Source organism: Thunnus thynnus, chromosome 8 (genome assembly GCF_963924715.1).
Source record: "Thunnus thynnus chromosome 8, fThuThy2.1, whole genome shotgun sequence".
Lineage (NCBI taxonomy): Eukaryota > Metazoa > Chordata > Actinopteri > Scombriformes > Scombridae > Thunnus > Thunnus thynnus.
In genome coordinates this window covers 23,425,428-23,438,954 of record NC_089524.1, presented here as the reverse complement: position 1 = coordinate 23,438,954, position 13,527 = coordinate 23,425,428, and the positions used below count along the sequence as shown (strand labels likewise).

The following is a 13,527-nucleotide window of genomic DNA, read 5'->3' as shown; positions in this document are numbered from 1 at the left end:
AAAGATTAATGTCACACCTCTATCTCAAGACCAGGCAGGGTTTTTCATCTATTAAACTATTGCCTGAGCTTTATGTTAATGCGGCGCAGTATGTGCAATTTGCAAAGGCGGTAATCTACCTTTCAATAGTCAATTGCTCTCATTTTGGAAGGAAAGGGAACATTAACCTTTCTACCTTTTATGCCTTTGTATATTTGACACAGTTGCCAAATGTCAGTATTTATAGATATGTTTTGAGCTCAATTTGGTTAATGAGACAACTTAATGCATAAATTAAACCTCTGTCAAAGCAGAGAAGCACTCTGCTCCCAGACCCTAAAAACAGATTCTGATATTACAATGAATTATTCTACTGACTCATGGCAGACATCCTACAGTCTCTCAGTAGTGTCAGAGTCTCTTGGCCTACTTATACAGACAGCCTTGCCAGTAATGTTATGTATTCCTTCAATGAACTCTAAATAAGTCATAGCCACAAGTTTGAAAAAAGGAGAGAGAAAATAGCTGTGTATACTAAAGCAGCAAGCTAGACTACCACTCCTGCAGCTGCTGGCAGCCACACTCAAATTAATGAATGAAGGGGGGAAATAAAACATTTCATATTTATGACAGTCCTTGAAAATTAACAAAAGCCATGCTTTCTCTCAAGGATTAATAATATATTATATTCAATAATAAAAGATAATCAGTCGACCGTGGCTTACATAGAGGCATGTCCGAAAGCAGATAAATAGCACCGTTTTGCTCACATCAGATTCAGAGTTAGAGAAAGTCACTTCTCTTCCATTTTTGTCTCATTTACAGCATTTACAGAATATCTAACAATATTCAGCAATGTTTCCTTTAGAATATAGCAGGGATTTTGCCTTTTGAGATACATAAACAGCACAAACAATGCAACCAGACTGGAGGACAAAGCCCCCCCGCCCCCATACACACACACACGGACTGAGTTCCTTGCATTACAGTTGCATCTTTCATCAGCACTATTGTGTTGCAAAATACAGGTATGAATGCTGAACACAAAGATCTGAATTGCCATACTGTCAGTGCTTTACCCATTAAAATAAGAGGCTTCTCAGCAAGACTGAGCTCTGCTTTTAATCACTGTCTCTGATTGATTATGCCTGCCCAAAAGTGCACACTTTGCACTGAAAACATCACCGTGAATATTTGACAAATGGGTCTCCCCTCTAGATATATTTCCCTACATTGAAAATTATTGCACATGTACCCTACACATACAGCAAGTGTGTTTACTGGCATGTTTCATCATCTCACTTTATGTGCATGTGGTCCTTTGGCTTCAGGTGGAGATACATGTGATAAAAAGGTTAATAAGGATCATGTAGCATTGATTTCCACACATCTGTCCTGTATATTTAAATTCACTGACTGTACTGAATTAAGTAAAGCAGGACCAAACAGGTACTGCACAAAAAAACCTGTCTTTTCTTTGTGTCTGTGGATGAATAGTGAACAGTTTCAACTTAAGAGAATATTTTTCTTCCCTGCAGAAACCACAGTGCAGAGAGAATTTTATATAGTGCAGCAGGTTTATAGTAAGAAGCCAGATTCTTATGATGGTTATAAAGCAAATCTAAAGCAGGCCTTGTTGCACTGATGGCAGTTCTCGCTCACACTGATTGGTTTAAAGTTACCAAAGTCATCACCTTAAAAACTCAATACTGCAGTGTTGACAAAGTAGGTGAACGGAGCACAACAAAGACTTGGATACTGTATTATTTATTTCAGCTCATGCTTTTGTTGAGTGGAGAATCTTGAAGTTTCCTCTGTCTCAAGGAAAATGAAGGAAGCACTGCTGAATAAGCAAATGTTATGCAGTAGGTAGGTATTTCAAAGTCCTTCCCTTGCCTCTGTAATGTATCTGCATAGGAGGTGTTTGTTATGGAAAACAAAACCAAACTGCATGCAGATCATGCACAAGTGCTTCAAAGCACAAGGTCAAAATACTATGGGGAAATTAGCGGCTTATCTGTGAACTTACTTATTGATATTCCTTATTCTGCTGCTGCTATCCCCAAATATTTTCTGCATTCACAAACAACATAAACATGCAAATCCCACTGAATGTATTTTTTCATCTTAGTCTCTCTTTCTCTCCAGTGGAATAATTTTGGATTACCAGTAAGCAGGCACTCTTTTGGCCTTGCTGCAGCTCTAGTTTTTTTGTTCTCACGCTGGATCACGCGCACACACACACATACATACACGCACACACACACATATATTCATACAGACATTATTGAAAACACAAATTGACCTCCTACAACAACCTCACTTGCATGAATAAATAGACACACACATACACACAAAGCCCACATACAGTTAAGACATTGACTCAAGCGCATAGAGACCCTGCTGTCTACATCACCAACACACCTTCACTCCACAAACACGCATACACTCACGACAGGAAAGGGAATGAAACTGCGTGCTCACCCAGGGTTTGATGAAACTCACCCGACACCGGGGTCATGGGGGTGGGTGGGAGGTTGTTGATGTTGAGCGCCCCCATCTGGTGGATCTGCGTGGCGGGGAAAGCCACGCTAGGCGTGAGGTAACCTCCGTGGCTTGCTGCCATGATGGCTGCCTGCTGCTGCATGAGCTAAAGAAGATGGACATGGAGAAATGGGTGGAGGAAAGAAGGGTTGGATGGGGTGTGTGAGGGAGCGGGGCGGGAGAATGGGGTACAAGAGAGGTGAGGGGAGGACAGATTGTAATGAAAAATATAGTAAGTTGGGAAGGAGTCAGACAAAGGCGGGAGAAGGAGGGGGGGCAAGAGAGGAGAGAGAAACATAGCCAAGGAAGAACAGAGGGAGGGATGTATGTTGAGGTTGATGGATGGATAGTGCATGGGAAGTACAGAGAAAGTAGAGCGGAATAAAAGAAAGGGAAGAAAAAAGAAGCCTGTCAACCTATGTTTAGTGAATCTGTCTATCCTCCCAGCAGGAAGCCTGTCACCAGCTGCAGAAACGATTTAATAGCTGTCTGTTGGGCTCATACAAATCAAGGCATTGACATGTGCACATTATCTCTGTGCTCAGGGAACAGGCAAAGTTTGCAGAAGAGTTGCAATGTTTTTTCCTTACAGTTGTCAGACTTCACAATACTCTGTTTGGTTGTATAGAATTGCCACATACGCCTCACACTCTCTTCTGTTTTTTTTTTCTGGACTCTTCTCTAATTTTTCTGATGTATTTCTAATGATTGCTTGTAGCCTGATGTTCATCCAGTTTAAAATTTGCTTTGTTTTATAATTTAGTCTGAAACCACTAGGCCTGTCTCTGGGCTACTTTTCCTAAAATAGAAGGCATTTTGCAAACAGAATACATTTGGGATTAGAGCGTCATTAAATGGCCACAGTCTTTGCCACTGAAAAGTTGGTTTAGACATTGCTTTGCCAAACAACATTGTTTTTCTGGTAAGTAGAACGGCATTCTGTTTTCAGATGTCACTGAATCCAGATCCAGTCATTTAAAAAATATTTTTTAAAGCAGGCAACTCAGATTCCAGACTGTTAGTAATACAGTGTGTTAGTCAGAAAGTTGCAATGGCAGTCGATTTTCACCCATTGGACAATCCCACAAAGAGATCAAATCAATAGCCTTTCATTCACTCTGCATTTACTTAGCATGAAGTGAGAGCTGAAACTATTTTCCATCAAATGCAGCCCACAGAGTGTTTATTCACACACACACACACACACACACACAAACATGCATGAAGAGCGATAGAGACTATTTGTGTTTCCGCACTCAGCTTAAATTCTCCCTGTGCAAACCACATGCTGAATGCCTAATTCAGAAAAAAATCCATCACTGTACAATGGCTTTTGCAGCTTGTGAACCAGTGGGTTTATCTAGGGAATCAATAATCTTTTGCAGGCTATGTAGCTGCCCATCAGGCATGCAGACCTGTGTGGTATAGGAATACAAACACAGCTGGACCAACCTCTTGCGCCTGTCTCTGCATCTGTTTAATACTGCATAGCTGCTGTTTGTCAGGAGAGGTGATGATCGTCGTGGCCTGAGACTGACTCGTATAAGCAGAAATCAAACTCTTCTGCCACTGGCACTAACGCTAATGGTGATATTGTGAGACAGTGGCAGTATAGAATGCCACTTTGCTTGTATTTGCATGGGAACCCTGCGACGGAAAAGCCAATTATTTTCCCTCAGTGCCCCTGTCAGGTAACCTGAAAGCGGCTGTCCCGCTGTAGAATGCCCAGTGCTGGCATCTCATCCATTAGCCACATACCTTGCCACTGCTATCTATTAACGCCTTTTGTCATTTGCATAATTTTATCAACGTGACAAATGGGGATCATCCATTCCTTTCCAAATAAGATGAATTGAGCCTTTAAGGGGTCATAGCTGCAAAAGACAGCAAGGGAACAAAAAACTAAACAAAAGCAATGACATAGAAACAAACAAAGAGGTCTAGAGGATCCGGGGCTCCCTTGCTTTGGCAATGCTGTGACTGCCCCCCTCTATTAGGACGTGAATAGGGTTGGACTTCAGGATGAAGGGTCTGACTGGGCTGGTATTACAGAATAAATACACTGTCACACCGCTCACTGTTTCTTTGTCTTTTTTCGGGCTCTGCTTGCTGCTTTCAGCGAGGACTGGGGACTTCAGGCTCGTTCTAATAAGCTTGCAGCCTATTTGTTGTTAGTCCTGTGGCCTTATACAAGGTGCAGTCCTGGATAGAGTAATAATGAAACAGGAGTGAATACAAGCGAGTCCGAAATACTAGCTTCTCCCACAATGCGTGTCTTGGAAAATGCAATCCTTAATGCCATCCGTCAGATTGTCATGGATAACAACTCCAGCATTCATTGATGCTTCGTTCCAAATTAAAATGCAGCAAATTGGAAACTCAAGCATGTAATTATGTTGGAATCCATTAGTTATTACAAACTGGCTCTGATAAAAAAATAAAATAAAATAAAGAGCAGAAAGCAGAGTGGTTATGTTGACAGAGATATTCAAAGTCATTCCATTTTACTTTTCATATGTATATGCTTTTTTTTCTTCTTTTGCAAAATTTCAAAGGCATTATATTCAAAAGTCATTCCCATTTCTTTATTTATGAACTACCAGCAGATAGCAAATGTCTCTGGCGGAGAATGAGCAGAACTGAGTCTTCATCATCACACACACAACCTTTTTCTGCTTCCTCTTGTGAAAAGAAAGGAAGAGGGAAGAAAAGGCACACAGAAACAAGGGGGACAAAAGAGAAGCGCGCGAGATGAAAGGGAGCAAAGAAAGTTGCCCGAGCTCCAGCAGCATTCATTTAGTGTCAGACATCTGCTTTTTTATTGCAACCTGATGGCATTACTCTCTCCTGGTGCCAGCAGGCAATCACCTCTTTATCACATGGCAATTATCTCTGTAGCGCTGCTCTGTGACTCGCTGACTCTCGGCACTGTCACATGTGACCCCTTATAGCCCAGCCAGCTGGGGATGGAGGGAGAGGGGGGATAGAGAGACAAAGAGAGGCAAAGTGGGTGAAAAAGATTGAAAAAATGAGAGAGAGAGGGAGACCGTGGGTCAATGAGGTGAACTAAAAGACTGAGGACAGAAGACTGAAGCTCAAGGGCCTCATTTGTTACCCCCATGCTAGCAGGCTGTGTTTCTACAGAAAGATTTTAATAGGTTTTTTCATCTCTGATGCACTTTGTAATATGTGTGTGCGTGCTACGACACATTCAGGAACCGTAAAAGAGCTAGTCCTCACAAGTATAAGACAGCTAAACCAGGTCACATACATGCCCAAGTGTGTGTATATGTGTGTGTGAAGTTTACAGTACAGCCAAATGATGCAGTAATTCAACCATCATGTCTGATGTGTGCTGTGTTGAAAAAAATGAATGTGAATCCCTCCAACAGGGGGAGATGTTTCCTAATGTGAGTTTACAGTAATCATCCACCTACACACTGTCACTATTAGCACCAAGTTAAACCATTTTCTCTCCTCTCATTTATCTGTCTCACACTCAGTCTGACGCATCTTTTAGTGAGGCAAGAGGGCCACGGTGCTGAAGGTGCCTTTAAATCTAAAACTTCTCTCTTGCCCTCTGACACTGTGTGTAGTCCTCCACCTGAAGAGACCAAGGGAAGCTAAAATGGCTGTCTTCACAAAGAGGCATGGCTTTAGAAGAGGGAGGAAAGAAAAGTGACTTGAATCATATTTAATTGTGTACAAATATGATGTTTGTGTCTGGGAGGGGAAAATACAAAGTTTAATAAAAGCTGGTTTTATTACTTGTATTCAGCGATTCACAGGAGAACTATTATCACTCACTACTAACGCTAGAATGAAACATGTGATCGCGCTCTCTCGCTTTCTCCTTCTGCTTGTGTTTTATGAAATCACCTTTTTGCAAATAGGATGTCTCCTGTCAGAGCACACCAGTGTCTGTGTCTATCGAGAAAATGGCACATTTCTCATTTTTGGCATATGTTGTCAGTGTTGTACCCCTACAATTTGTGTTCAGAACCCCCTCCTTCTCCTGGTTTGACTAAAATCCAATTTACTGGCTGTCAGCTCAACTCTAATCCTATCCACTGCTGTAGTGGAGAGGTAGCTCTTTGAATTTACCATTTACTGTACTCCTTGGTTATAGCTATATATACCATCTCTCCCCACGTCTGTATTCTATACTGTGCCACCTCCTCTTCTCTTGGCCAGTGTATATGGAGAGTAGGCGAACATGTAGTGTGTCTTTGGAGATAAAGTCTTTTTTCTGTCACTGCAGGTTTTTCGTCTTGGGGGAATATGTGTAGTTTATCTTGCCGTAAAGAAACATTCATTGTATCACTTCAGCACATTCCCGGTGGCTACAGGGGAATCAAGGCTGCACACTATGTGTATACAGCCAGCACCAAAGACTCTAATGTAATCTAATGTGCGCAAAATGGGCACCCACACTAAAGATAACTAATATTTCCCTTTATTCCACATTATTGCGCACAGAACCGTAGCAGTCCGAACCACTATTTAGATTCATTAAATAAGTCTTTAGCGAGATATGAAAACGAGAGCCTCGCTGATAATCCATTACTGCCTCTTGTGAACTCATTACTTTATCAAAAGTTGGGGTGAGTTTATCTCCAAGGTTGCCTTGCCGTGGAGTTTCTCCACCGACTTGCTTTATTTTGTTGAATTCATTATATCCAGGTACATGGCATCCACAGTCTGTGATTCATAATACTAATACAAGGAGAATTTCACCTTCACTAACATCATTCATGCTGTATAATCTTTGTGTCGGGAAACCACATACATGCAATTTCTCCTTTAGATTTAATGGTAATTGATTCTCTCTAATGCTGAAGTTCCCCTCGTGCCCTTGTTACTTTCACTTGGAACTCAATTTCCTAGCCTCATCCTGCTCTTTGTCATATTATGTGTGTGTGTGTGAGGGAGAGAGAGAGAAAGAGCATTTGCCACACAGGTTTGAGTGTGTACGCTCTTGTGTGAGTCTGTATGAGTCGACATGGGTCTCTGCCACAGTAAATAAGAGTCATGGCCAACCTGAGCGGGGCACAATGGTCTCCCCGCAGACCGCCACTGCCTCCACCACCCCTTAAACATTTGCATTTCTCCACATTTCCTGGGAAAGGACTGCATTTCATGAATGGTAATGAAGGTGGGAGTTTTACTGGAGAGAGCACAAGAGATGGCCTCGCAATTACTCTGGGATGGTCAATTTGCACATTTCACACTGGGTCCCTTGGCTGTGATATGAAAATGAGGGAAATGGATAAGCCCCCAAGACCTGGCTAACATCAACAATTAATCCTGGCATTTAGAAACAGCGAAAAATATATATCTTTTACATCCAAATAAGGGCAGGAAAAATGAATTTGTGTTCCTCCTTCTCTGTAAATAAATATTCTGCAGATATTTATGTGCATTTATGCAGTGTGTTGTGACAGAGGCCAAGGTTTTTATCTCGGCCGCTGGATGGAGAGATTTTATTAAATTCATTTTAGCCGGCTTCAAGTAGGTTGAGCATATGTATGTGCATGCGTGTGCACATGTGAGCGTGTGTGCGTGTGCTCTGCCTCTGCGGGGAAGAAGAAAGTTTGTGTGCAGTTGCCCATGGGATATTCTGAGTCAACTGTGGCCCCTGAAGCATCTTATAGGCCCAGAGGGAGGGACGGGGGGAGGGAGAGGGGAAGAGTAGAGAAGCAGTGTGATAGAGGGTAGAGGGGGCGCATGGTGAGAGGGACTGCATAGGCTGTCTGAACTCATCAAAGAGCTGGGGGTCTGCTGTGTGTGTGCGTGTATGGTGCCATGCCCTGAGGGTGGGGTACGGTGGGCGACAAGGGTAGGAGGGCAGAGAGAAGCTGATGAAGGGGTTGGGGGGTATAGGCTAACTGAATGTGTCTGTGCCTACGTGCTGAGGGTAGTTAAAGCCTGGATGTAATGGCATTGCAGTGCTGCTTAGAAGGAGGAGAGGAGGAAGGAGTGGTGATGATGGCAGTGATGATAGTTTAACAAGCTAATTTTCACTTATAATGATGTTTACCAAGGAGGGATCACAACAGAGAAACAAGTGCAGTAAGTCTCTCTGTGTATTAATACTAGAAAACAACTACAGACTTCTGTGGCAGACATCTGATGTGTATTTGGACCAAATCACAACCAAGTTAAAGGTAAAAAAAAGGTAAATCCAGAGTTACATTGTTTGTCCAGGGTGTGATGTGAATTCTAACACACCAGTGACCCTACCTCAGCAATACTGCGATCAGCCCAACAGAGATTACAGGTCATAAAAAGTGACGTGTTTGGTGCTGATCAGAAAACATGTTTCTTGCTTAAAGCTACAATGTGTGGAATTTTTATGTGAAGTCACTCTGATGACAGATTTTTGTTTACAGAAAAATGAGACAATCCTGGTGAGATTAGTGCAGTCAATGTGTTGCTTTCAGACCATTCATCTCATTGTCCCTGGATAGGATCCATGGGAGGGATTTGATACTATACTTCTGGGGGGCTTCCAAGTCAAAAATGTGCAAATTCTACACACAATGGGCCTCATGTAAGAAACACTCGTACAAACAGATTTGCATGTACAAGTGATTTAAGAACATTTGTGGCATTCATCAATTTTCTTGTACTTGAAATTTTCTCTTAGGTGTGAACGAAATTGACATGTGGTCCAGAGCTGTCGTTCATGTCATGAATAGATCATCTCTGCCTTTGTTCGTGATTTTTATGGCTTTATTTTGGCACAGCAACTTCTACACTTCAGTAGTTGTTGGAAACTTCTCTCACTCCGACAGACACTGCCTCTGTGTCTCTCTGTAGGTCTCTGTCCAGTATCATCTTGTGTTGCAGCTGACAGTGTATCATCACCTGTAGACTATAATATTCTCCTCTAATATCTCTGTGACTGTCACATCCCTTGATCACCTCCCATCACGCAGCGCTTTGCTTTAGAAAGATGTTTTTTAGCATCTAACATCATGTCAAAGCATTCTCTCTTTCTGTCACAGTGCAGAGCTGTTCTGATGAAATGTTAGATTAATATTGTCAATCCTAAAGTTGCTCTGTGTTTGTCCTCTGATTTCTGAAAGCAGGACTTGACGTTGTGCAGTGTTTTGACTCTTTGGGAACTTTTTTGTGAATGAAACTTTCCCACAAATGTAGTGGAACATGGAGCCTTATATGGCAATTTTAGGGAGATGGATAATGCTAATGATCACATCTCTCAAACGCACCTCCTCATGACCAGGCGGCAAATGACTGATTTATGACAAGTTCAGGCAGTTAAGAGAGTTTGTTGAATCCCGCATAGGATTTTCTTATTTTCCTCTTATTAATTTGTGCAAGAAATATAAGAGAAAAATAAGAAAACATTCATGCATGAGGCCCAATGGCTTTAAATGTTTTGGCTTCATTAAAAATAACTGCTCAGACTCTTTATGTTGGGAAGGTTAGCGTATTAAAACATATGCGATCGATGGATTTAAACTTGCAAATTTTGGCCACTTGGGGGCATCAGAAACAAGCTGAATACAGCACTGACATATTATCGCCTTTTTTGTTGAAATGGCAAACTGAATTCGCTTATCTGCACATCCAGTAGATACGGAGCAACATTAGCATTCGTTTGGAGTTGTGTTTCTAGCCACCTGATAAATGAAGCCCAGTATTCACTCTCCTTTTAGCTCTGGTTTGCACTCCAATAACTCCTGTGGGAAATACTAGACTTTTCAGCTGCTGAATGCTCCACTATGTTCACTCGCAAGATGCTAACTTTGTTTGACGTTTGGTGCTTGACAGGTAGTGTATAGTGGGATTTTACAGTTTTTTTTTTTTTTCAGAAAACAGGTTCCTAAACGAAAACAAAGATGCTGAAATGTCCCTTAGATCTGAGGGGAATTACAGTCAGGTGCTGATTCTCTGTGGGTTCATCACTTTGAGCAACACCTTTCACATACACATTTAATCCATTGTTAATATGATTAAATATGATTATAGATGATCATATGAATATATTATTAATATAATTATAGCAGATTTAAGGACTTTATAGAACAAAATGGATATGCAGTATGCCATCATCCCCCATCCTACATATGTTTACTGCATATCATATGTAATTAGCCGGTACACATATGCTACATATGTCTTTTCCAACTCACCGCATGTGCGTAAGAGCTGTAGGTGCTGAAGGGAAGGGCGATGGCTGGATTGAAGATACCAAACTGGCCAACCATCTGCTGCATACGTCTGATGGTGCGCTCCTTGTCTGTGTCGGCAAACTTGACCACCAAGCTGGAGGAAGCACCCTGAAGCGGTAGAGAGAGCAGAAAATCAGAGAGCATGAATACTTAACCCTGCTTTACAGCAAGCACCTTTCAGAGTGCTATAGCAGACACTCTTGTCTTGCAGTGTACATCCTCTATCCCCTAAAGGCTTTGAGCTACTTTAGGGAAGCATTTGAATATATGACCGTTACAATTTACTATATATTTAGAGACAGCCACTAACAAAAGGCTAAAAAAGTCCAATACATCAGTGAAGGATGTTATTGGTTATTATTTCTGATTTCTTAGTATGTCATGTTCATTAGCAACAACAACCACTGTTAACATCAATACTTAGTGAGCTCCTCTAATTGCATGTCAGTTTTTTTTTTCGGCATTCTAGATGCAACATCATTGCACATTTGTATTACTGCAGAGAGTCGTGCCTCTTAATTTTGCGGCTGGCATACATAAACATGAACATAACAGAGATATGAATGTGAAGAATAAAAATATTCTACTTCTTGAGTGAACAGCTCTGTAGGCAGATGTGCAGACAGAAACCCTCAGTTCCTTCAATCAGTGTTAAACATATGTACAAAGTCACTCAGGGCAAGGCATGACATAAATACTTTATATTTTCCCCCAGCTTTCCCCTTGTGGTACATATACAGTGTGTAACCTTGGTGCTCCTTCCCACAGTTGAGGTTAAAAGATCTGCAATGCACAATGATTTGAAGTAAGAGCTACAATTGGCAGTGGTACAAGTAAGCACCTATTGACCTTGGTAAAAGTGTTCTTAAAAGAAAATGTTGCTTTTTGGGGCAATTTCGCTCATTCTGTCCTCTGTCTGTTTTAGTCTCCCTCTTCTTCTTTCTAGCTCTGGCTATCCATGCCTTATCAACACTATTACCTCTTTCTGCAGCCCAATAATGAAACCAGCAGGTGTGTCTGCCACACACCCTTCATTAAGAATCTTCAAATGATTTAGCGCTACAGTTGACCTTTTGTGCGCTCCGCCTCTCCTCCCCTCTGCGCCCCCAAAGTGGCCAATCGATCCACATAAAAGGCCGAAATATTACTCTGATCTGACAGTGTAGAAAGGTTGTGTGTCAGTCACAATAAGAGGCCCCCTGAAATTGATGCAAGATTGTCAATAACAGTAGTGACTGGTGAAGGTTGGGGGTTGGGGTTTTTAAAAGGCTAAAGAGGTATTTCTTGGTTTGGGTGGATTTAGGTGAAACCGTGCAGGAGCTGAACTGGACTAAAAGCAAGCTGTTATAAATGACATATGCTGGCTCAATATGACTACTGCATAATGGATTACAGCTATCTTTTTTTGCATTTTTACCTGACTGAGGTCTCTGAATATCTGCTTATAAAGACATCTACAGATAGCTGGAGATGTTCAAAGACAGGCAATGGACCTTTCGACTGTAGCGTATAGATTTTATTCCCTTCTTGTCCCTTTCTCCCCACTTTTCTCAATATTCCCCCGCAGCCCTCTTCTCCTGTTGGCTTGCTTACTGGTTGAATCACAGCTTTGAAGGATTGTAGGTGAGTGGGCAGTTGGATAGTTGGCTGCTGAACTGAATGGCTGACTGCCTAGTTAGCCGAATGATTGACAGGCTGGTAGACTAAGATTATACAATAAACAGCATAGATCATGAGACAGAGCAACACAATCTAAAATAGTATTTTCCACCTGTATTTCTCGGTTTCTAAATCTCTCCAGCTATATTAAGACTACGCTCAGTCACTTCAAGGTTAACTTTGACACAGTTGCAGTTTAGAGTTTGTCTGTTGTGTCTGTCCAGCTTTTTACTATCTGCATCATTAACTTTATTATGAGGTTTAACTTTGGGAGCGTTCAGGACAGGGCAGTGCAGTTGAATATTTTAACTCACTCTCACCATTAAAAAAAGCTATTAAAGGCCTATCCTCTTTGATAATGAGAGCTGAGCAGTCCTGCTTTGCTTCTAAAATTTTTGAGGAAGGCTAAGATATATAATCTGAGGATATTAAGTTGGAACTATGCAGTCAGCCTCTTTTCCAGCTAGAAGTAGACTGGAGCGTGCCTGGTTGAATAACAGAAATGTGGTTTATTGCGAACTGACCTGTCAAGAGCCTTGTGCCATTCTTTTTAATACTCTTGCATGTATGTCCTACTCTGTGCAAAGCTTTTTTAAGGAGGTCTATACATTGCCCTCCCGCTGTTTCTCCTTGGGACACCTGAATCTTATGGCTTGTCGGCTAAGCATCCATTGCCACATTTGTTTATCTCCAAAGTTTTCCCAGTTAGGCCTGTCAGAATATCAGCGAGCAGAATCTCCATTGCTATAAAGAGAGGAGGATGAAGTGTGAAGTAAAAGTCTCATTAAATTTTTAAGCTGCCAAGTGTGAGCAGAATCCCCCTGCCGGGCGGCTCCCAGCTGCCTAGAGAGCCACTGAAGGAAGGGGAGTTAAACAGGGAGGATAAAAAAGGCGCTACTGAGGTTCAGAACCAAAAGGAAAGTCTGCCTCTTTACAGTTCCTTCTCATTGCCAAGGAGGCTTGGTGTCTGTCCAAGCTGCACACTCTCATGTGAATAAAGGAGATAAAGCTGCACGCCCAGCTATTAATTTCATATTTCTTTAACTTTAAATGTCTGCCTGCTTGCAGTAGTTCAGGGTAAAGCTAGAAGAAAGACATATCTTATGAAGCTATTACACCAAGAAAAACCTGTAATGGTTTCATG

General features: G+C 41.7%; 1 protein-coding gene across 6 annotated transcripts in view; it reads right to left on the bottom strand.

The window, feature by feature from the left end:
• Positions 1-13,527, bottom strand: part of celf5a (cugbp, Elav-like family member 5a) — a 191,546-nt gene that overhangs the window by 15,191 nt on the left and 162,828 nt on the right. For 5 of the 6 annotated variants that reach the window (XM_067597287.1, XM_067597289.1, XM_067597288.1 and 2 more), the window contains exons 6-7: positions 10,686-10,832; positions 2,464-2,629 (exon numbers count right to left, since the gene is read on the bottom strand). In XM_067597287.1, coding sequence (XP_067453388.1) covers positions 2,464-2,629; positions 10,686-10,832 — 313 coding nt within the window. The remainder of the gene's footprint in view (positions 1-2,463; positions 2,630-10,685; positions 10,833-13,527) is intronic. The other variant, XM_067597291.1, reaches the window with a different exon arrangement.